This window comes from Passer domesticus, chromosome 9 (assembly GCF_036417665.1).
Source record: "Passer domesticus isolate bPasDom1 chromosome 9, bPasDom1.hap1, whole genome shotgun sequence".
NCBI classification, from domain to species: domain Eukaryota; kingdom Metazoa; phylum Chordata; class Aves; order Passeriformes; family Passeridae; genus Passer; species Passer domesticus.
In genome coordinates, this window is record NC_087482.1 from 31247356 (window position 1) to 31272760 (window position 25405).

Here is a 25405-nt window from a genome sequence, read left to right on the forward strand (position 1 = left end):
AGGAGGAGAAAGGGGTGTCCTTGCTCCTTGTCCCCAGGCTGGCAGAGCAGGCTCTCTGTCCCTGTGCAGATGCTGTGCTGGTGCTGGCACCTGCTGCCTGCAGAGCTCTTTGGGAACGTTCCAGGTCTGCTCTGCTCATCAGACCTGCCTTGCACAGTAATGAACCAGCGAGGTTCAGCTATGACAATAAAAACCTGAGGCACACAAGACCTGGAGTGATGCTGGACTCTGAAACATGGGTTTGTGAAGAAGAAGACAGGGCAAGCCTCAAGACCTGACTCTTCAAAATCTGCAGTCCCATTTATTTGGGTTTCATCTGAAATGAAGAACTGCTTCTCAGCATTTCTGAAAGCAAGGCCTGAGCACTGATGGCCTTGACGATGAGGTGGCTTTGTAGAGTGGGGTCAGTGTGTGTTGGGTGTGGTGTCACCTTTTAGAATCCCTTTAGTGTCCTCTTCCCTGTTCATCTTCTTGCTAGTAGGTACCACAGCATCCTTGTTAGGGAAATGACCTCAGATATCACTTTCCAAGAGCACTTCTGCAGCCACAGGCTTCCCCTGTTTGTTTGCTTGCTCAGTGCCCTGTGCTGGCCACTTGGGAGCAAGTTAATTTCTTTGTAAGGAAAATAATAAGGAGTTCTTAGTATTTGTAAGGAGTTCTTAGTCTGTTTTGATCCAACTTGATTTGTTGTCATGACTGCTTTTGCTAAAACTGTGTCCTCTTTGCTTCTGCAGCTTTTATTTGCAATCATGGAGGGGGTTTTTAGTGCCACTGTTTGTTAAAATAGGTTTTCTGTCTCTTGGACAGTTTGATCTGTAGTTGCATCTGTTTGTACAGACCTTATGTTCAAATATCATTAGTGGGCATAAAAACAAATAAAGATGCTGTGATTAAGGGCTTTTTAATTGAAATTATTTAAGATTAAATTACTTAGATTGAAATTATATGATACCAAAAGTGCAAACTTTGAAATAAGCTATTTTATGTCTTAATTTTCACTCCAGCCTGCCACTGACAATTTGACTAATGGATTGTTTGTCCAAGGAAGAAGGCCTGATGATCCACGTATGCAAAGAAATATAAACAAAATTCAACTCTCTTTGTTTTCTCCTAGTATGAGTGCCAGTATTTTCAAAACAGGAATATAAAGTTCAAAAACTGAGTCAATTTCTAAACCCAAATCTGAGTTGTCCTGTGGTTGTGGTGGCACTCAAGGGAGAGTTGCCCTTTCAGAGTGTAGCTTGTGGATGAGAAATGAGTGTAATATATTACGTTTTTCTGTACCATGTGCCATTTCAGTGGCATGACAAAAGAAGGAAACGAGTAGGAGTGTGCTTTTACATACAAAAGGCGTTTTATGTCATGGATTTTTTCTTAAATGTCTTACTTGCAAGATATCTTCCTTCCCCCACCAGTAATTGTTGTATTGTCTGCAGTGATGACATCCATTAGTTGGTTCTCTGAAACAGGAGTTCATTTTCAAAGAAGGATTTGGGAGATTGTGCCGAGTTTTTTTCCCTTCATGTGACTTGGGTGCTGAGTCAAGCTGAGTGTCCTGTTCAGATTTTATTCAAAGATTTTCCTGTAAAACATGCACAGAATATGAGTCGGCAGCAAAGACTTGCTTGAACAAATCAAACCTCGTGGCAGTGTTAGGGAACCATTTATTGTAACTTTGTGAAGACTGCATTTGCCTTCTTATGTTGTCTGCAGGCCTGACATCCTTTGTAGATTGAAATTAGTTTCCAAACCTGGTGTTCTGAGGTTTCTGCAGTAATTCTCATGTTTTGGGCACTTACAGATTAATTTGTATCATTGTTAATTGCCTCAATGAATGTGCAATGAAGGTACTTTTTGATTTAAAATGCTTTTCTCTCACATAGTGGATAGGCTCCTCAAAGGGAGTGTAAAGGGTTCCTTCCTCTGCTGGCAGATTAACTCTTGCCTATCACTTTCTCACAGGCAGCATCCCTTTCCCTGTTATTATATTTTATGGGATTCCATACTTATATGCACCAGGGATTCAGATCCAGAGGTAGAAGTCAGTTTCTTTCCATCTGAGCACTCTATTTTATCTCACCATGAATCACACTACATTTTACTGGTAGAATATTTGCTTGTTCATGCTGCTTGTCTTTGTAAAGAGGATAAGAAGCTGCCAGGCTGTTGTCTGGGACTTAGGAGCAGCAGGAACTTCACGTTTTTCCTTCATCTTCTCTTCCAACTTGTAACTTCAGGCAGTTATATTCATGCAATAGGACATGAATTTTAAAAGTCAACAATGAAAACGGAGCAGTCTGTTCTGTGTGGTTTCTTTATTTGGCCCATAACCCCCAACGTGCTTGTAGTCAGCATGCCATGAAAGTAGATGAAGAGACCAGAATAATGCTGAAGATTTTGCATTTAAAAAAGAAACAGAACTCCCGACTGTCTTAAACGTTAGAGGCAAACTGTATTTAGCAGCTGCTATTTGCAACCACTTACAAACATAAGGGAACTTTTTGGGACACCCTGTTGAGTGTTATTCCCCTGTCAAGTCAATGCTCCTCTGTCCAGTGGCATTTAAATTAGCTGGGAATAGAGCTGTGACTGTTACATTCTCACCTGGATTTAACCTGCAGTCCCATGGAAATTGCTTTCCTGGCTGGGTAGCACAGCATGGGTTGTAAAGTCAGATCCTGTAATTTGTTGAGCTGGACCTGTGTGTTTCAAGATTCATTAACCAGGCTGCCCAGTTCTAGGTGTGTTACCTGGATGGTCAGGCAGATCCAGGCTCTGAGTGAAATCCTGGAAGCCACAGGACTTCAGACAGGGGTCAGGGTTGGAAAACAGACATTAATTGACCTAATCTAAGTGGAAAAGATAAGCATCATATATGGTATCAGCAAAATTTTGCTAAATAGGTTATTGCTTGGTTTTTTTTCTGTGATACACAATAGCTCTAATGCAAGATGGAGTTGAAGGTGGGAGCTCTGGTCCCATTTTGTGACCAAATAGATGCTCAATATTTTTATGCTAATAAAATGTACATTCACAGACACCTCCACATGTTCAAGGCAGAAAGGACTGCCAGGCTGTAACCTTTCAGTCTGCTGTGAGGTTCCTGTTTATTTGACTGTGTAATGCCAGCACTTGCTGCATGTAACCTGACGTGAGGGGCTCTGGTTCCCTGGTGCAGCCTCCCCCTGCCCTGGTGACAGAGCCACCCTGTCCCTGCATGCTGCAGGCAAGGAGGGGCCAGGAGCACAGCTGGGTCTGCTGTGGGGGTGCCTGGACACCAGTGTGAGTCCTGGAGGTGTCTGTGCACGGAGGACAGCAGTGTTCAACCCTGTAAATTACAGCAGGTTCAGTGTGCAAGAGCAGCCTCTGCTGGTTCTGCCCACCTTGATGGGTCAGTGCAGGGGAGCTGTCACAAACACCGGCCTTTCATTTTGAATAAACCCTTAGAATAGAAATAATGCTTTTCTTCTTGCAGTGCAGTGGTGCAGGCTGGCTTTGCATCCTCTGCAGGGTTCTTGCTCGTGGTTACCTCCATGTGGAAGGTGTGAGGTGTGTTCCAGGGCCACACAACTCTGTAAGCCTGGCCTGCTGATGTTGGCAATGGCCTGGATCCTCTTCAGCAGATTCTTTGCCTTTTTTACATCTTATGAAAATTTCTTTGGGAGGGTAAGAACAGAAGGTGTGTTCTTTAAATCACTTCTCTTTGAGGAGTCTCAGCATTGCTGTTGCAGTGTAATAGATGAACCTGAGTTCTCTCCTGCTGAAACAGATTTAATGGGAGCAGCAGGGAATTGTCAGGGCTACTGCTCTATGAGTAGAGATTTCAGCGCAGGGGTGAGAGAAATTATAGTAAGTTTTAATAATGAATCTAACTTTAAATCCTCTTTGCATTTATATACGTATATGATCTTCATGTTCAATGGTTTTTTGGTGTTCAGATAAGGCAACCTAAAGGAAATGTTGGTGGTCCTACTTGCATAAAAGGTGATACAGTTGTTTGTTTGTCTTTGATAAATCCTTACAGAATCAGGCAAATAAGCTGCTTCTCACAGACCAGCTGTTTCATTTTTGTGTGTAAAAATAATGCCTTAAAGAACTACAAGTCAGCCAAAGGTTTCTGTTCTCCACGTTGGGTGGGAGAATTCCATCAGCAGCTGTGACTAATGAAATTGGTAGTATTTTTATTACTTTGTTATAAAGGAATCAAACTTTATTTTGCCTATCCATAGTCTGCTTTCTGGGCCTTGCAGGTCTTGGAAAGACTTGGAGTGTGCTAACAATGCTGAGCCAAGGCTTCTGTGACAGGTGGTTTTCTTTCCTACAGAAACAACCAAAACTGATTTTTTTTTCTTGTCACAGAATAGCGATTACAATGGCTTGAAAATTTGAAATTTCAACATAAATTGGACATTTTAAGAAGTCTTCTACTTTGTCTTTTGTTTGTGGGACGTCAGATACTAGGAAAGGTTGTGAAATACTTACTTTGTTTGTACAACTGAAAGTTAGAAAATACCTAAAATGTTATGCAGACTTCCAGCTGGTAGGGACTAAAGAAGAGAAGACAAAATTATAAGGAAAGCCTTAAACCCTGTTTTGATTCTAAAAGGCTTGGGGAACTAGGAGCTTGCATGAAGTATGGGACTCTGGAGACCCTTTCTTGGAGAAGTAGGACCTCTGCCAAGGGCTCCAGCAGGGAGAATGGCAGCAGGATGGAGCAAGAGGGAAGGGCATGGATACATAGTGTGTACAATAATACTTTGCTTCCCAAGAAAATATTTTTCATGTCCTGTCTGACAAAGGAGTTGTTGTGGTTGTTGAATGACAAAACACGGGTCGTGTTCCACGTGGCAGCTGAGACAGAGGCTGGGTTTGTGCCCACCCTGCTCCTGCAATGTGTCTCTGGAGTTAAAATCCCTCCGGTGGGGGAGAGGAGATGGGCAAAGCCTTGGTGGCTTCGAACACCCCTGTGCTGGAGTCTCCCACATCCTGCAGCTCTGTGGGGTTAGGTGAGCTGCTCGTCCAAGTGCAGACACCTGATCTGGGAATTTTAAACAGTTCCTTCACAGGTATTAAAGATTTCCTACACCAGGTGCTCTTCTGAATGTTTGCTTTTGCCCTGATTTCAAGGGTGAGGTTTTTGTTGAAAGGAGGCAGAAATCTGCCGTTGTGCCTGATGGAGGTGGTTGCTGATCTGCTGTGGCAGGTGATCAGCTGTATCCCTCCACAGAGCTGGCAGCAGTGCTTAGCCAGAGTCTGTGGCATTTCCCCCCAAAAGGATGGGGCTGTTTTAAGGAACTGTACTGACCCCAGTGATGGAGTTTGGGTATTTCTGTGACTGCGAGTGTATTGCTACAAAAGGGTGAATGAAGCTCACACTGAATAGCTTGAAAATTAATTTTCTCCAGCACCGTTGATTTTGGTTCTGGTTGAGAAATTTGCACAATATATCTTGTTTTGTGCTGAAAACACTTAACTAAGAGTGATATGAAACTTGCCAGTATACCTGGAATGCATGTTAGAAAAATATTTATGAATCAAGTACTACATGTTGTAAGTTGTACCTAAAATTAAGTTAGCTTCTACACTCACAGTTCATTGCACTGGATTCCTTTTGTGCTGTAGAATTTAATTTTTTAAAATAAAACACTTCAACTTAAGTTGTCATCCAAGAAGGTCCTTTCCATTTTTGACTTGGCTCTGTCAGCGAGGAGTCGCAGGGTCTCAGTCAGGCTGGGTGGAGTCTGTGCCCTCCGAGCGGGTGCAGATGTGTTCTCCAAAGGGCTGATGTTTTAGGCCTGGCTTATCTCCTAGAGGACCCCATGCTGCACTTCTGCCTTAGCTCTGCTCATGCATTGATAAGCTGTGTGGCTGGGAGTACCCAGTCACACACAAATCTCAATTCCAACATGCTCCCCTTTTCCCCTGGAGCTGCTATTTCATCTTCATGTAGCAAAAGGGCCGGCTGAGACCTGTATTCATGACTGACTGTAGTGGTGTTAAGAGTAGGAAAAGGGTTTAAAAAAGCTGCTTGGAGTGCTGGGGTTTTTTGGATGGCTGGTTTCTGCAGCCATAGAAATATGAGAATTCTCATAGAAATATGAGAATAGAAGCAGGGGCAAATGAAGTGTAGGTTGGAGCTACGGGAGCACCAGGAATTAGGATTGAGGGGGGGTCTGTGCTCTGTGGTTTGGATCCCAAACCCAGCGCCAGGATCGGGCCCACTGTGAGTCCTCGAGAAAAGTTAGTTACAAAAAGTTTGATTTTCCCGCTGAGGAGAGGCATAATTGCTGTTTCTCGAGGTGAAAAATCCCAGGTAAATGTGTGAATGGGCACGGGGACCTGGAGGACATTCTCTCGTCACTCCCCAGAGTGACCAAAGGCAGGGACCCTGGCTGTCCTGGCCGCAGAGCTGGGAGTGCCGGAGGAGCCCTGCCCTGCCCTGCCCTGCCCTGCCCGGCCGGGAGCAGTTCCGTGCCGGACCCGGTTTGAAATAGATTTTACTGGGTGCCTGGGCATGGAGGAATTCGCTGAAACCCGATCCTTGCCGGAGCTCGGTCCTGAGGGGTGGCTCCTGTCCCCATTGTCTCGTGCGCCTTTGTTTTAAAATGATATTAAGCCTCAGACACCAGCTGATTTACTTTAATTCAACAGCCAACTTATGTTTGATTTCTTTTCATATTCAAGTGAGCCATCTGGCTTTAATGAACTGTAACTGTTTTTAATGCTGCCTCCAGTTGCTAACATCTGAATATTTCATGTGCTGAAAGGAGATTTGAAATGCAGAAGTGAGACTGAAGAGTCCAAAGTATTTCCAAAGCAGCTCTGTTCCAGCAGCACTTGTGCTCCACTTCCCTCGAGATTTATCAAAAGATAATCTTTGGGGTGCCAGACTGTAAGCAGCAGCCATGGTGGGTGCTAATTACAAGTGCTCTCAATTTTGTGTACATACAACACCACAACTGCTTATGAAATCCTGAATAACAACCCAACTTGACTTGGGCAGAATATCAATCAGCTTCAACAGGAGCTGCCAGTGTTTGGCATCTTCTAAATCAACAGCCTCTTTGGTGCTTGGGGTTTGGTTTTGTGGGTTTGTTTTGGGGTTTTGGTGGGGAGGGTAATGTCCTAAATATTCTCATGTTGCATAAAGGGGAAAAAAGAGTGTAGTTGCGTCACATAGTTTAGTTATAGAAGCTAATTGAGAACTGCATCCCATAAACTGAAAATAGCTTAATTGCAATTAATTCTGAGTATGCTTTGCCAGGGCTACACTATTCTAAAGCAGTGGCATATCCTCAGACTTGTGGAATATGTGCTTTGCTCACAGCATTGCCTTTGTTTTGGCTTAGCACTTTGACAGCTGATAGACTTGGGATAGGCCATTACCAAGACATGTTTTGATTAATGATTAAAAAATGTTTTGTTGGTTAGTTTTTCTCTGTGTGCTGAGCATCGTGCCAGTGACAGCCTCTTCCAGCATCACTTTATAAAAGATGGAATAGATGGAAGCTCAGTCTGTGTAGGGAGAGGACAGTCTGGGAACATGTGCTTGAGTTACCTAACCCTGCTCTGCCCTGTCCTCTGAGCCTGGAACAACTGTGAGCAGCCAGTGGAGAGTGAGAGTGGAGCCTGTGCTTAATTTCTCAGTGCCTTTCTCACAGAGGCAGAGCTGGGTTGGGAGTTAACGTGTGACCTTGTAGTTACATGCTGAGCACAGATTTCTGAGCTGGAGTGGAGCAGGTTAGAGGCATATAGCAGAAATTGGCAGCTGGGTTCCATTCCAGACACATTCCTGTGAAGCTGTAATGAATAAAAGTTATTAGTGTCTTCTACACAGTAGATTTTTGTGGCATTAAGCTGCCATTCAATAGGAGCTCTTAATGATAACTCTTGCCACTCACAATTTTTTTTTTTCACATGTAATGAAAATTTTTGAAGTTGGCTGTAGTTTTGATTGTACTTGAACTTCCTACATGACTGAGCACTGCTGCTGGATATTTTATTCTATTCAAGTTTGCTGATTTATTTGTGTGTGAAGGAAGCTACCAGTGTTGTGTATCTCTAAGGGTTATCAGGTAGTCTGCATAGACACTATAGCTGTACAGAACTCAAAATCAGAGATTTTTCAAATGTGTAGGACTTCCTTTTTATAAAGCATTGTTATTCAAAATGTGTTCATTTCAGAAGCACAACCCATGTTTTTAGAACCTGATTTTTAGTCCTCTCTATTATTTCAGATATCTCACTTAAATAAAACAGGTGCTTCACAGACATTCAACAAGAATGCAAAGGGGTTTTGAAATTACCTTTTTCTTAGAAGAATTTTCAAGCCAGTAATCTTGGTTTTATGACCACTCATCTCTTTGATTTATGTAAAGATGTCAGTCAAAGTGTGTTATTTCTAAAGAGACATGTTACCTAGACTCTTATTTACTATGCAACTTTGCTTTTGTGGAGAATTTTGTAAAGAACCAAAACTTGTGGTTCACTGCTAGTGATCCGGTGGGCTTGCTTCAGTCCTGTTTTTACTTATTTTCTAGCATTCATAATGAAATAACTATTTAATTGCTAATAGAAATAAGTCTGTAAATTGGATATTAGGAAGAAATGTTTCCTGTGAGGGTGGGGAGGCCTTAGGGTTGCCCGGAGCAGCTGGGATGGGACCTGGACAGCCTGGGGCAGTGGAAGGTGTCCCTGTGTCCCTGCCCATGGCAGGGGGTTGGAAGGAGATGTTCTTCAAGTTCTCTTCCAACCCAAACCACTCTAGGATTCTATCTTAAAACATCCCATGAAGATTTCCTTACCAGTTGTTCCTTTCAGGTGTTTTCCAGGATCCCCTCCTGAATGTCCCGGCTGCTGTGGAAGGCGGGAGGCGACTCATGACCACCAAACAGTGACAGCCTCGGACCCCCCTGCTTCTGGCTGCTGGGAACAGCCCCTGGGCTCCTGTGGAGATGAATGGAGAACAGCAGTATGATGCAGGTAACACTCCAGCCCAGCTCCCTGGCCAACTTCCCTAAAAACATTGGCAATGTGGGAGGAAGGTGAGCACAGTGAGCGTCCCACAGTGTGTGTGCCTGGTGCTGCTCACAGGGAGAAGCTCCAGTTTCACAGATTCTGGGTTGTGTTCTGGCTGTGGGGCTGGCATGGCTGTGTTTGTTACTGCTCTGTGTCAGAGCAGGGTGTATCACTGGCTTAAAGGGAAACAAAATCTGGCCCACCTTGGTGGTTGTGTTTTCAAGAAGCTGCAACTTTCCTTTCTGTGGTACCACTATGAAACAGGCTTATGAAAAGCTTGGTGGTGTTAACACTTATTATTTTAAGGCATTTATCTTTCAGAGTGTTCAATACCTAGTTCTGTCCTTGTGTTCATCTTCTTAATATTTTGGCAAGCTTTTGCTGCTGGTTGGAAAAGTCGGATAACTGAAGCTGTTTGCTGCCACTGTAATCTGTCCTGTTGTTCTGAGGTGCCTTGGTGTGTCCTCTTTGATAGGCTTGTGATATCAATACCTGACCTCCTGCAGAGTGGTGTATTATGAGAAATCAGCTCAGGTTTTGGATCACCTTGGACAATAGGCCAGGAAGAGTGTTAGTCTGGGATGGCTGGGAATACTAACAGCTTTCTGAAACAGTTCTGGAAATGTGGGGGTAGGAACCATCCATTTGCTCTGTCTTGCCTGCCATGGCTTGTCCCTTTTCTTGAGGTCCCTACCTATCACAGTGTATATAAAGCAAATTTTAATTCGTAATTATCAGTGTAAACAACTGGATCAAGATTTTATCCGAGTATTACTTTCCTTTGGTACTTTGTCCAACAAGCTGCTCTTCTCATAGGATAATTCGCTATTGGTAATTTTTCTACCTTTACTTTATGGAAATCTAATTGTTGTCAGTGTTGCTGAAGAATTGTTAAACATAATTTTAATTTATAGTGCTTTTTAGAAGAATGGTATCATCTGCTTTATGATGCTGAAATGTACTTTTTGATTATTAATTACAGCAAGTCAGTTGAGTTGTTGTCAATGTTATATCCTCAAATAGTCCAGAAAAGGCATCATGGGCGTGGATGTAGAATTTCTCCTGGCACATGCAAATACTTTTTCCTTGCCTAGTGGAAACTGCAGGCTTCTGTCACAGAGTGTAAGGAAGGGAGAAGAAGAGTGAGGAGTTGTTCACATGGTCACATACAGTGGTGTGTCCACAGGCTGTGATAGCACACCTCTCAGTCTTAAAACCTATATTGACATTTTTCCATCTTCCTCAAAAAGTAGCAGGTCACAGAGTCCTCTCTCACTGTGTGCTTTTGAATAGCTGAGGAAAGGTTTGATACTGGCTTGAAATTACTCAGCAGCTATTTCCCTGAGCATCCTTTTGTGCCAGGTTTGAGTACAGGAGGCTGTGAAGAGCAAACAATAAATGATGAGAGCTTTACTTGCATTCAGAGATAGTTCCCAGCAAATACCTGTGTAAGCATAAGCACGCTGGATTTGTTGTGCCCTCTAATATTGTTTTCTGAAGTGCTTTTGAGTTACACCAGTCCAAACCACTGCTGGAACATTACCTTCATATTTTTTGAGTGGTGTAATTTTCTTCTACTTGATAATTTTCCGCAGCTTTTGGAGATTCTCCTCTGTTTTTCTGGTTTTACATCCAAGCTCCCTGGCTCCAAGAACCCAGACAAAGCTCAGTGTTGTTGGTTGTGATGTTCCACTGCACTATGAGAGGAAAAGACAACTTTTATTCTTGTCACAGTCTTTTTCAACTCCTGAAATTCCAACCTGTCTTTATTTATTCATGGCCTCTTAGCTGGTGGAGATGAAAAAGATTAACTGTTATTAAAATCAGATTGAACTATATCTACATTTCAGGGTGAGAAACCTTTGGGTTAGCCTTACTGAAGTCTGCAAGACCTTCAATTGTGATGTACTTAAATGTCCAATGTGACAGTCTTCAACTAAATCACATTAAAAATGCATGAAAGTTATTTGCAGTGAGAATTTAGCTCAAATCCAAAGATGAGAACAGCCTAGTGTAGACTGTTTCCATTTCAGATATTTTTAAGGGCTAACTTGCTTAATATTTCACTACATTCTCCAGTCCAAATGCTATAATTCCATATTCTTTCTCTACCTGCATGTATCAGAGAGCAGCAGGATGTAATTTGTGATAAAATTCAGAAAGAATGAGTGTTCCCACTAAGGCCAGTCGAAATAGTGACAAATGGGAAGTGATGCACCTGCCTAGGAATCTGCTGCTATTCATATAGAGAATTTTCTCACCTCCAAAGTGGATGAATATTCTCTATAGAGCCTCTGTAGGACACTTCTTGGATTTTACTTAAGAAAATGTTAGTTTGATTTGAAAGTTCTTTTGACACAAACTGGTTGCATGGCAAGGCCAGAGAGGTGGGAATTGTGTCAGGTTTCTTCTCCTGCCTTTGCCAAAGTTGTGCTGTGCCTCTGGGCTTGTGCTGTTCAGTCATCCTGTCTAATACAGAGAAATAAGTCTCCACATAGGAGAAAGCTGAAAGGGCTTGTATCAATTAAGGATATGGGGAGAGAGAGCATAATAAATATGTACACCCATGCAGAATTAGATGAATAAATTGTGCTTTGGAATCAAATGCATTAAATATGGTTTTGCCTGTTGTCATGTGTCACACTGATTTGCAAGTTTTCTCACAGTAGCAAGAACCTCTGCTGTAAATGTCTGAGGTTTTATTGAACATTCTGAACTCAGACTGATCAGGGTGTTTAATGCAGGCTTATGGCCCCTCAGGAATGTGGCTTCATTAAACTGGTCCTGAGTCTCCAGGGATCTGCTAACCTGTGAGGATGGAGCTGTGCAATGCAAAAAGTACCAGCAAAACACTTCAAAGGCTTGATTTAAGCAGGGCCTGCTCTGCTGCCACTGTCCTGCCAATAAAACCAGAAAAGTGATTGGATTCTGACTCTGAAAGCCTTACCAGAGCAATGGTCTTTTGCTGCACCTTTGGAGTGCTTCTGCATTCAGATGTTGAAAAAGAGAGACTTATTTCAGGGGTTTTTCGTTTTTATGTAGTCCTACCACATGCCACAATTAAAAAGCTAATTTACTGCTCTGACTGTGAATCCTCATACAGCATTTTCACTTGGAACTTTATTCTGTGAACTTTTCCTGCTAAGTAACCCGGGCTGCTGTGGCAGGTTTGTGAGAAGCAGCAAACAGGATGGTTCCAACCATGGCTGAACACAAACCTCAGCTGGAGCAGCCTCCAAAAGGGAGGAAAATTGAAAATTCCCCAGCTCCGTGCTCACTGGTGGAAGTGGGAGGCTGTTCACCTCAGCTGGAAAACCTTGGTGAAACACGAACGTGAGCTGGGCTCGGCTTTTGTGCATGAATGAACAGAAAAAGCTGTGGGTGCTTTTTGCCAAAGTTTTTAAAAACCCCTCTGGACTGAAGGAAACTCCCTGAAAGACACTAGTCAGGGTGCTGAATTTGCCGTGAGTGTTGGACAGGGATTTATTTGTGTTTTGCTGGGGCGGTGAGCGGCGGCCGGGGCTGCGCTGGCCCATAGGCCGGCTCCAGCCGCGGGTCACCGCGAGCCGGCTTTCCCGGCGGCTCCTTGTAGCAATTAAGTGGCAACAGGAGTTACTAATTGACCCTTTCAGTGTGTGAAGTGACCTGTGGCTCATTTAAGGAGCTTAACTGCCCCTCGGCGGTTATCTGATGATAGCGGGGCCGGGGCCGCGCTCCCTGCGGCCCTGCCGGGCAGCCACTGCCTCCGAGCGCCCTTCCCTTCCCTTCCCTTCCCTTCCCTTCCCTTCCCTTCCCTTCCCTTCCCTTCCCTTCCCTTCCCTTCCCTTCCCTTCCCTTCCCTTCCCTTCCCTTCCCTTCCCTTCCCTTCCCTTCCCTTCCCTTCCCTTCCCTTCCCTTCCCTTCCCTTCCCTTCCCTTCCCTTCCCTTCCCTTCCCTTCCCTTCCCTTCCCTTCCCTTCCCTTCCCTTCCCTTCCCTTCCCTTCCCGCAGGGGGGGTTTTGGTGTGAAGGGTGAGATGGTTTTGCTTGAACAGGAGCAAAATTATAATTCGCCCCTGGGTCTGACTGACCAGAGCTGGTGTTTTTGATTCAGGAGCTGTGAACTTCAGCGTCTTTATGGTCATATAGAACTAAAATTCAGTTTAAATGAGTTGAGAAATCTTAATCTGTTTTAACAACATTTTGCGATGGAATTGTTTTTCTTAGAATGGCTTGCAGCCAAAGCTTTGATCAGCTCCACCCTAATTTGCAAAAAACTGTGGTCTGTGTCTTAACCTTTTATTTCCTAAAAAAAATTCAAAATGAAACTCCTTATTTATTTCTTCAGGTAATTTCTTCAGTAAGTTAAAAATTATCCTTTAAAAGTGATGGTGATATTCAAGCTCTGAATCTTTTGAGCTATGACAGACCAAAATAACCAGCTGTGGTTGGTTAAAAACAGACAAAGTTGGGTTCTGGAGAGATAAGAACCTCTTTTAAAATAGATAATGTCATCAGCAAACAACAGCTAACTGAATATACATTTTTAACTTTTGGGAAGTGATAACTCCTAGAGTCACAATGAAAAGTCAAAGATGAGTTTAACCATCAGTTTGAAGGTAAAAAGAACATATTAAACTGAAGACTTGTAGGTTTTTAGTCTATTTAATGTATCTCAGACTTCTGGACAAATATTAGCTCCTTTCTATTGGAGGACTGGGAATTGTCCCAGAGCTTATTTCGCTTACTTAGCTTGTTAGCCTGTCCAGGGGGCTGATAAGGACACGTGGTGGTAATGAATTATTTTTTTTAATGTGTAATGTTTCCTGCTGCTGGAGAGATCAGTTGCTGCCTGTCCTAGGAAAGGCACAGGCTGTAGGAAATGCCAGTGTCCTGTAACCTTTGCCGAGCTCTCCTTGGGCTTGTGAGACACAGAGATTTCTCTGTTTTCAAATATAAACAAGGTATCAGGTTTCCTGGTCCTGAGAGGGGGAAAGCTCTGTTGTTCATTCATAGACAGCTATGGGGAGGATGGTGGAACCAAGCCTGAAAATGAAAGCTCTGCTCTTGTGTGCTGGCACTGCCACCCCATTTTGCTGCCGAACCTGAACCTTGTGCATGGAGGTTAAAAATGCTGCTTGCATGGGCTGGGACCCTCAGTGGCCATCCCACTGTGCTCCTGCAGGAAAAATGAACTGAAAAAGGGACCTGAAATCCACCTGGGCTGGCTTGGTGTCTTTTTAGCCTAGTTGGGTACATGTTGGAGAAAATAAGAATAGGAGAGCATCTGAGAACTGGGCCAAGCCAGAACTGAAGGGGAGACCAGGGCTGGGGTACAGGCTTGACAACAATAATAGAAAATTTGACTGATCTGTAGTGTGGCTTATTACAGGTGCTTGCTTCCCAACAGCCTGAGTGAGCTTTGAACTGTGGTTTGAGTGGTTTTAGCACATTTATGCTTTAAGTGCATCCCATAATGAGGTTTTCTTGGTCTAAAGAAGCTGTTACACCTTATGAGCTGGGCTTTTAAAGTGACCAAGTTGAAAGGACTTTATTTCAGTTATGCCTCAAGTTGTTTTCTTTAGAACTACCCTGAATCCCTCTCTTTGCTTTTGGTGTTTTAGAACGGCTAAATGTATACCATCTAACTTTAAAAAGAGCACAGTCATATTTCAAAGGATTTTTTTAGACTTTCTTTTCAAATCTCTTACTAGTGGTACTGCTCTTTCCTGGGTGGTTTTTAATTTAAAACACCAACAGTCCAGTGTGCCTGGAGTTCTGAGTCACTCATATCTGTTCATAAAAATACAGAGCTCTTCTTCCTATGTTTCCCTCTCAAAAACTGTAAGCAAATTTGTGCTAAACCAAATCCTCAGGATTTTACTGTTTTCCAGACCAAGCCCAGCTTATAAGTTCTGTTCACAGGCAACAAAAGGCCAAGTAGTGTTGTCTATTCTTGAAACGTGTTCACTGCACACTTGTGTACTCAGTCATTTGGAACCAAAGTGGGTTTTGCTGTGGATTGTAGGAGACTAAAACCACTGAATTAGAAGTGTTTGGCTTCCCTTCCAGATGCTGGTTCCAGTGTGGAAGAAATGGAATTCAACTGGGATGAGTATCTAGAAGACACAGGAGCAACTGCAGCCCCCCATGGGTCTTTTAAACATGTGAGTAAGGGAGCATGTGTGTGCTTGGCATCTCCTGCATTGTTTCTTTGATACACTAAGTGTTCAGGATTTCTTTGAATGAGTTACTGCTCTCAGATTTGGAAGACTAACTAGAATCATGGTTTTTATAGAGAAATGCAGAATTTAACTGTTTTGTTACTGTTTCTTGTCTTCATCCCTGTACATAGCACAGGGTGACCCCACCCACAAGTGCTGAAATCTAAGGAGTTGAGGTCTTTTCTGCACCAGAAGATAAGCTTGATTTTTCTCAAGAAGCTCAAAATATCCAGTCTCTTTCTTCTTTTGGTGATTGCTCCTGGACAACTGTTATGGAGGAGTAGCTTTAGAAAGCTGGTGGCAGAATAACTCTTTAACAGCAGAATTCAAATGTGCTTTTAGAGAAGGTTTAATGGCAGATCTCAAAGAGGCAAGGAGAAAATAACAGCTCTGCCAAACACCTGACTGTAGTAGTTAGAAAACTGATTAGGATAATTGTTGATCACAGGCTTAATGCATAGGATGAAGTCTTGATAAGCCCTTGTCTTTGCCCTTGGACGTCTGAAATGTTTGCTGGTAAAGTCCTGGAGAGCACTGTCTCGTTGGGGGAGATCTGAATGTGAAATCTGCCTTCTTGTAAAGGGTCCTCAGTGAAGGTGAGCTGTACAGAGCTGGTGTCCAAACCTGTTGGTTCTCTTCCAACAATTAAAGCACCTTCCAGACTGCCAGACTGGTGACTGTGTGTGACACATTGCTTGGAAGACACCCTGTGGTGCTCAGGCTTTTGGGTCCAATACCATGACTTTCAGTATGAGGAAACTTAAATCAGCAGGAAAACAGACTGAGGTCTGTTTGTGAAGGATCACTAAGCAGTTTGAGTCCAAGGGTAACCTGGAGAAATGAAGACTATTAAATAATCTGTTAAAATATGTCGGAGGTGTTTGTAGTAAAGATGTACAGAAAATACAGACTTCACAGAGGCTGTTAGAACACTGGGATGTAATTGTAAGTTTTTTGTTCAAAGTAGAAATTCAGGTATCTCATTTCTGAAGAGAAGGGGACTGTGCTTGCTTTTTCCTGGGTGTACTGAGACTGTAGCTAGAGCCAGCTTAGAGTGGCAGTGTCCATGCAGCTCACACTGTGAGACCACACCATGGAACCAGAGCAATGGCATTTTGCAGTAATACAGGGAATGGTCTGTCTCCTCTGGTGTGATTTTCCTCACTGCATCTCTGTTAAAGAGGCCTGCTATCATAGTTTGGACACTACATAATTAATTGTAATGCCAGCTTTACAGCAGTGGCCATCTGAATTAATGTTGTAGTTGGATTTTGTTAATTAGCAGGAGACACACTTTGAAAGACTCACTGCACCTGCACCAGCTCTGCTGTGTCAAGTCTGAGGTCTGGTGGCTGGGGCCATGGTTGATAAAAATACAATTAGGTTTTAAAAAACCTCCACATTTTGTATTGTTATCAATCCCTGCCTGTGAGGAACACAGTGCAGTGTTGCTGGTGAGGTGACATTGTGATGGAGAGCGGTGAGGAGGTGTGGGCAAAGCCCAGCCCCTTTGTCCCACTGCCCTGGGGGGTCAGGGGGCCTGGACCTGTGCAAGGAGGTGATCAGTGAGTGTGGACATAGATGCCTGCACATTCAGAATGGAACTATTGGGCATTTTCTACCAGAGCTCCTTAGGATTTGTCCAGAGACCGTTGTTGATGTTCTCTGTAATAAGCTTGGCATAAAATTCTGAGGAGTTATTGCTGACACTGAATTGACAGGCAGAGGGAGGAGCGTATTTATATCACAGTCTCGCTGTCAATAGAAGTGCAGAAGTGCAAGGTCACATGCTGGGGGTTTCTGTGGTCCATTAGAAGCTAATGTGTTGGAAAAGGTGGAGTAGAGAGCCTCACTGCCTCCCAGTGGAGAGTGACAGCTTGTCTTTGTGACAGCACCGAGACAAGGTTAGTGTGATTCCAGGGTACAGCAGGTGAGTGGCTGTCAGGGGCGAGCAGGCAGGCACTGGTGTGCCTGTGCTGCTGATTGTATTCCCTCCAGCTCAAATCCATGGTCCCAGTTTCTTGGCTTTAGAAATGACATATTTTTATAATCCACCATCAGGAAAGCTAGCAAGCTTTACTCTCAAAAAACCAGAATGGAAAATTCTGAGCTGAAGGATAGTATTGGCACAAGAGCAAATCAACACATATGATAAATTAATTAATATAAATGCATTTTTAAGTGGAACAGTATGATTTTAGTTTGATTTTTTAAAATACTGAAGTAGTGAGCTCCCACTGTGAGTTGTGAGTGAGAAATACCTAACTCATGTTGTAGGAGAATACATGGTCAGGTTAAGGAAGTGTAATCCATGATTACACAGCCTGGTTGGCAAAGCACTGGACTTGCTTATGGGAGAGGTGACTTTCTCAATTTGTGTGCTTATATTAATTCTGAGAGTTTTGCCTTGCTATGACTAAGACACATTGGAGAATTTAAGCTACTTCTCAAATCAAGTGTGTTCTAATGTTTAATTTGTTAGCATTTTAAAAATTAAACAATATCAAGATCAAAGTGACTGTTTGACATAAAATGTAGCAGGAAAAAGAACTTATCAAAAACCTGGAGCTGTAATGAATGCCAGTGTTGTTATCCCCCCAGGTTTAAATACACCTCCTCTAGAACTGAATTGCTTTTTGTAAAGGGTAGAAAGGAATTTTTAAAAAGTGTGTGACCACGAAAAACAATTCGGTGTTCATCATCATCTGAACACATTTATCTTCTGTATGTTCTTGCACTCTCTTATTCCTTTTTGTCTGTTCCTCATCACTATCTCCCCTGAGCTGAGCTGCATCCCTGGCTCTGGCTGCTGCCGCGGCACAGCCTGGGGGCATCTCCTGATGGGCCGGGGGCTGGAGTCACAGCTCCCGGCCGGCTCAGCTGCCCTCCCGGACGGGAGTGTGATGCTCTGGGGGTGCCCATGCCCGGGGGGCTCCTTGCAGGAGTTCGCGGTGCCCCCAGCCCGCGGCGCTGCCGGGAGAGGGCGCGGGCTCGGCTCGGTGTGCGCGGCGCTCCGGGTGGGCCGGGAAAAGGCGCCCGGCTGCGGGGAGCGCTCCGCTGCTGCTCTTGGCTGTGCCAGACCTGCTCTCCCTGCCCTGAGGCTTTGCTGAAAGATCGGGTATCCGGAGCACCGCAGATTTCCCGATTCTTCAAATGCTGCGTTGAGCTCGAGGCTTTTCTCTCAGGAATCACAACATGAAGTTTTTGGGAATATCTCTTCCGCCAGACTTTTTGAAGAGACACCCTTTATAATACCACTTCAAAATGCCTGCAGGTATTGGGTCCTGCTGATTAGGTTTTTAAGAAGAGATTTCTCTAAGTGAAAGGTATTAACCCCAAGGATATGAACAGTTAACACAGGCATATGCTTTTCTTTCTGGTGTAGTTCTCTTAGCTTTATTTTTAGCAAACCAGTATGTGCTGGCTGATGAGACTATAATAGCTATGGCAGTTACTGAACTGTCAGCACAGAACTGGGAATAAATACCCCAGAAAATATCTGCTCCATCTGCATCATGCTGGAAGCATTTCTTTTAGTAGGCTCAAAGAGGAAATGGAACTTGGGACCTCTTGAAAAAGAAAGAAAACATGAGATTCAGCCAACTGAGAATGGGGAATTGACATGTCACAGTTTGTTAGGACTGAATCAGTTTGTTGTCTGGAATTAAGCGTAGATCAGAACATTTATAGAGAGAGCAGAACAGGGTCCATCTGCTCTTTTGAGATTGTTTGAGTTAGGAGAAATTAGGGATATGAGAAACTTAAGGTGTTGCCTCCTCTCTGTGTGCAGATTGATCACCTGCACACAGCACACCCACAAAAACATAGAGCACTCCAGTGTCTGGTGCTTTATTGTTGTCAAAGCATGAAGACTACAGACTGATTATGTTCCATGCAATTTATCTAACAGTGCTACATATAGAATTATTTAGGCTCTTGCATAGAGAGGTTAAAAATCCTTATTCTGCACTTTGTGCAGGTTTGTGACTTCTTAGATGAGCATGGTGGAAGAGACAGATACTGTTACCTAAGGCACAAGTATGTATTTGAAATGGGCTTTTTGTCCAAAGACCTTGCATGGCACAATTTGACACAACAAGTCAAGTTGTTGTGGTGCTGAGTTTGACTTTTACTTTTGCTCCGGTTGCCAGCCCAGCTGTGAGTGGAAAAGTCTTTCAGTGATAGAGGAAGGTATTGTGCAGGGCAGAAAATGGCACAGTATTGCTTTAAGCTTGGAAAGATACTCTGAAATGCAAAGATTTCATTAATGATGATTCTGTGTGCATTCCAGTTTGGGTCCCAGAATGTGATAAAGCTGTTTCTCTGAAGAGGCTGGATGGCATTTGGCTTAAGTTTTTTTTGCTAATGAACTTGTCTAAATTGTTCCCTGTGTTATTCAACAAACTCTGAGAGGTGCTCAGATGTGATGATCTTCTTCCTCTTTAGGTGGATACAAGTTTGCAGAATGGTTTTGCCCCTGGCATGAAGCTGGAAGTCGCTGTCAAGTCTGACCAGAACACCTACTGGGTTGCCACCATCATCACCACGTGCGGGCAGCTGCTGCTGCTGCGCTACGACGGCTACGGCGAGGACCGCAAGGCCGACTTCTGGTGCGACATCCTGACTGCTGACCTGCACCCCATCGGCTGGTGTCAGCAGAACAAGAAGATTCTCAAAGTGCCTGAAGGTACCAGCTCTGTGGGCAGACACAGGGAGCACTCAGAGAGGTGCTGCTGTCCTGTGTCAGCCGGGCAGGCAGCCTGTGTGGGTGCTGTTGCTGTGGGGACAAGATGAGGTTATCTGCTGTGTTTTCCTGAAATCCCATCAGAGAGGCTTGTGTTTATCTTAATCATCACCACCAAAATCTACTGCTTTGACATTTCCTTAAAGTTTTTGTTTTGTTTCTTTAAGTTGTTACCAGTGTGTGGCAGATTCTCTTGAATTAGGCAGCACAAGGTTATGGTGATATCTTGTGTCTGAATAATCTTTATCTGGCAGGAAAAATCACAGTTTTCCTCTTTCACTGTTTGCTTAGGTATCAAGGACAAGATACCTGACCAGGAGGAGTTCCTTCAGCGGGTGCTGAAGGGGGCCTGCAGTGCCCCTGCTAACCTGCTGGAGGGGGTAAGTGCTGCAAGGAGCTGCATACTGGGCTTTGTCTTGGCTTTGCCCTTCATCATTAAGGGGACCTTATTTGAATTGTCAGTTTAATTCCCTTTTTAAGTTTAGGGAGCACTGTAATATGCTGTTGACCCTAGAGTTCCACTCTCTCGCGTTTCCTATTTACACTATTTAATTTTTATAGTGTTGTCCTGAAACATATCTGTTGCTGCAGGTTAGGGTTGTTCATTAATCCTGGCAAAAGAAAGACCTTTTTCAGCTCCATAAGGTTTCAGTCTTCTTCCTGTTCTGTTCTTCCTCCATACAGCTCTAAGAAAATAATGTTTTATTTATCTGGCTTTCATGTTGTCTCCTTTTTCAATTAAGTCCTTTCACTTTGAATTGTTTTGTTTTGCAATTTTTTACTAATGGTCATATTATTGTTTCACTTAATTACCTCTTTGCAAATTTTTTATCCCTTGCTCTGCACTTAAAACAATATCTGCAGTTATATCAGTGTCTGGTTGTAAAGTACGGAACGTAATGATTTTTGGAAAATGCCTTTGACACCTTCATTACAGCTAACAGTTCTGTCTGTATGTTTCTGTCTAGTCATCTTTGTATGCTGCATGACTCAGTTTTAGAAAGATGTTATTCATGTTTCCTTCAAACATGGAATATATAAATGATAATGTCTCTGAAAATGATAATGAGGACTTTAGTGAAATGTGTGACTGTATCTCCAGGCAGTGCAGAAGCTCTGACACAAACACCAGCGATTCTGAACATTGTCACTTCTGGCTTGTGTTAGGAAGGGACATGGATTTCTGTGCTTCTGTGTTCATACTTTATTTATGCAGACAGAACGTGTGTACGGAGGTGGAAGTATGGCATTTGTTTTGTTCTGTTGTACAGAATAATTTGTATTCTTTCTGTAGCTTCACAGAGGGAAAAATCCATTGGATCTCATCGCACCCGGCTCCCGCCTGGAGCTGCAGAACACGCGGGACTCCCTGGAAGCCTGGATCGTCACCGTGGTGGAAAACGTTGGGGGGAGGCTCAAGCTGCGATATGAGGGCCTGGAGGATTTGGACAAATTTGACCAGTGGCTCTTCTATTTGGACCCTTTCCTTCACCAAGTGGGTTGGGCAGCTCAGCATGGATACAGCCTGCAACCACCTTTAGGTATTTGAGAACACAGATCTTGTGTGTGGTGAGCAGAGGGTAGAGGCTGCTGCTTTAGTGCTCTGAATTGTCCTTCTGGCTGCATGGGACGGCCACGTAATCCATGGGATCTGACAAGTCCTGTACCTGATAAAATGAAGGTACAAATAGTCCTACAAGACTTTTCATCCACTTGTTCTAAATGCTTTTTCCTATCAAAACTTTCCTCCTGTGTGTGCATAGAAGGAAGTGAGGAAGGGATTGCCTTCATGATTTTGGTTATTTTGGTTAGTTTGTTTTCCTGGGGTGGAAACAGTCTTATGGTTTTGGAGTACTGCTCAGCAGGAGCTTTTGCAGTTGAGACCCTCAAGGGGTCTCATTTAGGGGCCGATTTAGATATATTTTCATATTTTTAAATGGTTTCTTAAAAGAAGGAACAAGTGCATGGAAGTGGAGGCAGAGGCTGGGACAGGTGGACACATCTTTCAGACATGTCCACAACAGGTAGGTCATCAGAGGAGGGGAGCAAAAAGTGGCAGAAACACAGAAGGATAGCTTGTGAGCTTGCTAGTGCTGTAACATGTTTCCTGATGAGGGGAAACCTTGGGATAAAGAATTTGGCAGTTTAGAGGGGCACATGTCAAACTTTATTGCTATGTGTTCTGAGAGAAAAGAAGAAGAAAAATGACTATTCACTCTTTCCCTCTCTTTTTCCTCAAGCCATTAGGTCCTTGAGGAGTGAAGCAGATTGGCAAGAGATCCTGAAGAAGGTGAAAGAGGAGGAGGAGGAGTCCTCTGTTCCTACAGATCTTTTTAAGGTAGTTTAATGCTGTGGGTGATAGCATGGAAATGCTATATTCCTGAGCAATGATTCAGGGAAGTCAGTCTCCCAAAATCTTTTCCTTGTTTTGTTTTGTTGGTTTTTAAAATGTATTCCCTTTCTCTCTGTGGTTTAAAAATGGTTATAAGGGAAAATAATCTTACTGGTATCAATTTTTGGTAAGTTAGACAATGCAGCCATCACAGTTATGGGAGTCATTAGTTGTCCTGGTTCACATGTTTTAGTCCTTCAGGTTCTTAGTCCATTTTTCTCAGCTTTGTTTGGACCCATAAGTAGAAGTAGAGGTGCTGTTGCTCTTGAATTTGTTGGGTGATGTACAGAGATATGGATAATTCTGGAGCAGGAGCCCAGTTCTGAAGGTTTCTGTTAGACTGGAAATGGAGGCCGGTGTAGTTCTCATGAAGTGTAATTCCTGACGAGTGCCAAAGGTTACAGGGAAAAACCTAAAATGTTTCTATTGACTAACGAGACCACTGTGTATTATCAAATCTTGCTTCTGTGTGGAGAATGGCAGAGGAAGAAGTCACAGGGACTCAATTCCCTAAAACTCATCAAAAACTGTCAGTCTCGGGGCATTCTTGGCCTTTTCGGTCAGAGAAGTTGCTGGTACTGGGCATGTTGATTTCTTGGAATGAACTGATAAGAACTCCTTAAAAACTCATCCTCTTCAGTTAATATATGTGAGGTATGTCTCTTTTTTGATGGAGGAGGGCAGGTAATCAGAGCAACACATCATTTTCCAGGATAAGCCTGTGATCGGAGTGCACTCGTTCTCTGAGGGCATGAAGCTGGAAGCTGTGGACCCAATGGCTCCCTTTGTTATCTCTCCTGCCACAGTTCTCAAGGTACCAGAGTTCCTAAACCAGTCCTGCTGAGATTCAGTCCTACTGCTGCTTCTGCTCTTAAATGCTCAGGGAATTCTCATTAACTGGTTATCTTAAAATCTTGTGCTGGTTTCCAAATGAAGTGTTTTGTATGTCTCCCTCAGGGGACAGGCTGCCTGATCAAACCACTGCTGGTGGTGAAGCCACTGGATTTCATTGGAGGGGAAAAGTTCCATAAAGATACAAGCTCAAAAGATCAAATGATGGAAATTGTCAAACCCAGATTTTTAAAATTGGGTATATAACCTCACAATCTGAGTATCCACCTGGAGATGGTTTTTTGGGGTTTTGATTTTGTGCAGATTATGTCATTACTGTGTACACATGACATTTATATGGCCTGATTTCCAAACAAGGGGTTTCAAAGTTGAATTGAAAACTCTGCAACATGATCAGCTGTTCCTTTTCTTGCTATTTGCTTGTCCTGCTCCTATTTGCTTCAGGAGTGTAGTGGTTTTATTTGTGACAGGCCATCCTAGGAAGCAGTTCAGCCTTGTTGAAATAAGCAGTTTGTTATAGAATAGTAGGAAGACCACAGATGCTAATTTCTGTGCATTTTTCATGAGAAAATTCCCTAAAGCACTAGGTCACCTTATCTTTTAAGTGCTCAGACGTAAAGTTTTATTATTTATATTTGTTAAGTTTCTGAATAACACAGATGAGTCCGCTGGTTTATGAATCCCAAAGATTCTTTTAATTTTATTTTTTCGTAACCCTCCCAGTATTTCAAGGTAAAGAGTTTCCATCAGGCAATGCTGCTGTTTAATAAAGTTACCAGAATCTGCATCTCACAAGGGCCCGTGGTTCTCTTTTGGCTGACTGCAGGTGTACAATGACAAATATTTCATGATAGAAATTGATGACCTGAGAGCCGAGCGCGCGAGCAGCCAGCGCTACGTTTGTCACGTCAACAGCGCCGGCATCTTCCCGGTGCAGTGGAGCCTGAAGAACGGGCTGCACCTCAGCCCCCCTCCAGGTAAGGCTGCAGCCTCCTCCTGCTCACCTCTGCTCAGCACAGCACCCCGCAAAGCAGTGGCACGGAGCAGCACAGGAAAGATCCAGCTCTGAAAATCAGGAGGTTTGAGTTTGGGGAATTGAGGTTTCCCAGGCACAAACGTGGATTTGGGAGGATGAGAGGCTGAGGATGTCATGCATAACAACCTGAACACTGGAATGGATGGAGTGAGAGTTCCAGGCCTGAAAGAAATGTGAATTTCAGACTTAATTAACATGATAGCAGAAGCCTGTAGTCTTTGCATTGGATTTTTGCTTCTGGTCAGAATGGAACATTGTTATCCAACATTTTATAATATTTTTAGGCTATCTTATCATTCAGAAGTTAATGAACTGTTTTTCTTACCAATGGCCTATCAGGCACTGTTGCAGATTGTTGAAACATTGCTTCAGGACATAAGGGAATAGGGTAGTGTTCCTGCACTGCTGAAATATTTATTCATTTTCTCAAACTAGAAATGTCAATGGGACTGTAAAACCTGGTCCTCTACTCTAACTCACCACCTCACAATTCAGGATGTTTTGTTTTAGCTGCTCCTTACATCAGAGGAGCAGAGACTATAGGATGTTTGTCTCCTGCCTTTCCTTGGATAAGGTGTGAAAAGTGACTCTGCCTGACCAGCATTTCCTAGAATTTTGCATGTGAAAAGTGAAATCTCACTTTATAGGCATGTGACTGGAGCTGACAAAGATTTTAAGTTTCTGTTCTTGTTCCCTGGACATGGTGGACATTCTGAATTGTGTGAGGTCTCAAGAGCCCTACTGGTAAACCTCAAACTGGTAAAACTGAGAAAATGAATAATTAAGTCCTTCTCTGGTTCAGCCCTTTCTGAGGAGAAGTCACAGAATAAGTTAGGTTGGATACATGAAGTCACTCCTCAAACCCTGGCTTCAGTTTTGGGCCTCTCACTAAAAAAACAGACAATAAGGGACTGGAACATGTCCAGGGAAGGGAATGGAACTGGGAAAGAGTCTGGAGCCCAAGTCCTGTGAGGAGCAGCTGAGGGAGCAGGGGGTACCTGGAGAAAAGGAGGCTCAGGGGGAAACTTTGGATCTCTAGAATTTTAGATTGTCATGTTAATGCTATATTCTTACACTGGGTTTAAAATGTTGTTTGTTTTCTTGAACTGTTGTCACAGGTGTCTCTTTAAGGGGAGTGGAATAAGTGTAGCACTTGTGTCCT

The 25405-nt window shown here is 43.4% G+C and overlaps 1 protein-coding gene and 1 long non-coding RNA gene across 7 annotated transcripts in view; one reads left to right on the plus strand and one right to left on the minus strand.

Moving 5' to 3' along the window:
* Positions 1-6486: 6486 nt before the first annotated feature.
* LOC135307862 (uncharacterized) lies at positions 6487-12121 on the minus strand. 2 transcript variants are annotated; one of them, XR_010368473.1, is made up of 4 exons: positions 11966-12121; positions 10562-10715; positions 8805-10396; positions 6487-7800 (listed from the first exon to the last, which is right to left on the minus strand). It is a non-coding gene; the product is annotated as an uncharacterized LOC135307862 (long non-coding RNA). The 2 variants fall into 2 exon arrangements; XR_010368472.1 differs by having other exon boundaries at positions 8805-10715.
* Positions 8843-25405, plus strand: part of SFMBT1 (Scm like with four mbt domains 1) — a 33671-nt gene continuing 17108 nt past the window's right edge. For 2 of the 5 annotated variants that reach the window (XM_064432392.1, XM_064432397.1), the window contains exons 1-8: positions 8843-8982; positions 15068-15162; positions 19666-19906; positions 20255-20343; positions 21258-21504; positions 22204-22301; positions 23068-23169; positions 24034-24184. In XM_064432392.1, the coding sequence (XP_064288462.1) occupies positions 8955-8982; positions 15068-15162; positions 19666-19906; positions 20255-20343; positions 21258-21504; positions 22204-22301; positions 23068-23169; positions 24034-24184 (1051 nt within the window). In that variant the 5' untranslated portion in view covers positions 8843-8954. Of the gene's footprint in view, positions 8983-12320; positions 12483-13112; positions 13615-15067; positions 15163-19665; positions 19907-20254; positions 20344-21257; positions 21505-22203; positions 22302-23067; positions 23170-24033; positions 24185-25405 lie in introns of those variants that run through there. The other 3 variants (XM_064432393.1, XM_064432396.1, XM_064432395.1) reach the window with 3 other exon arrangements.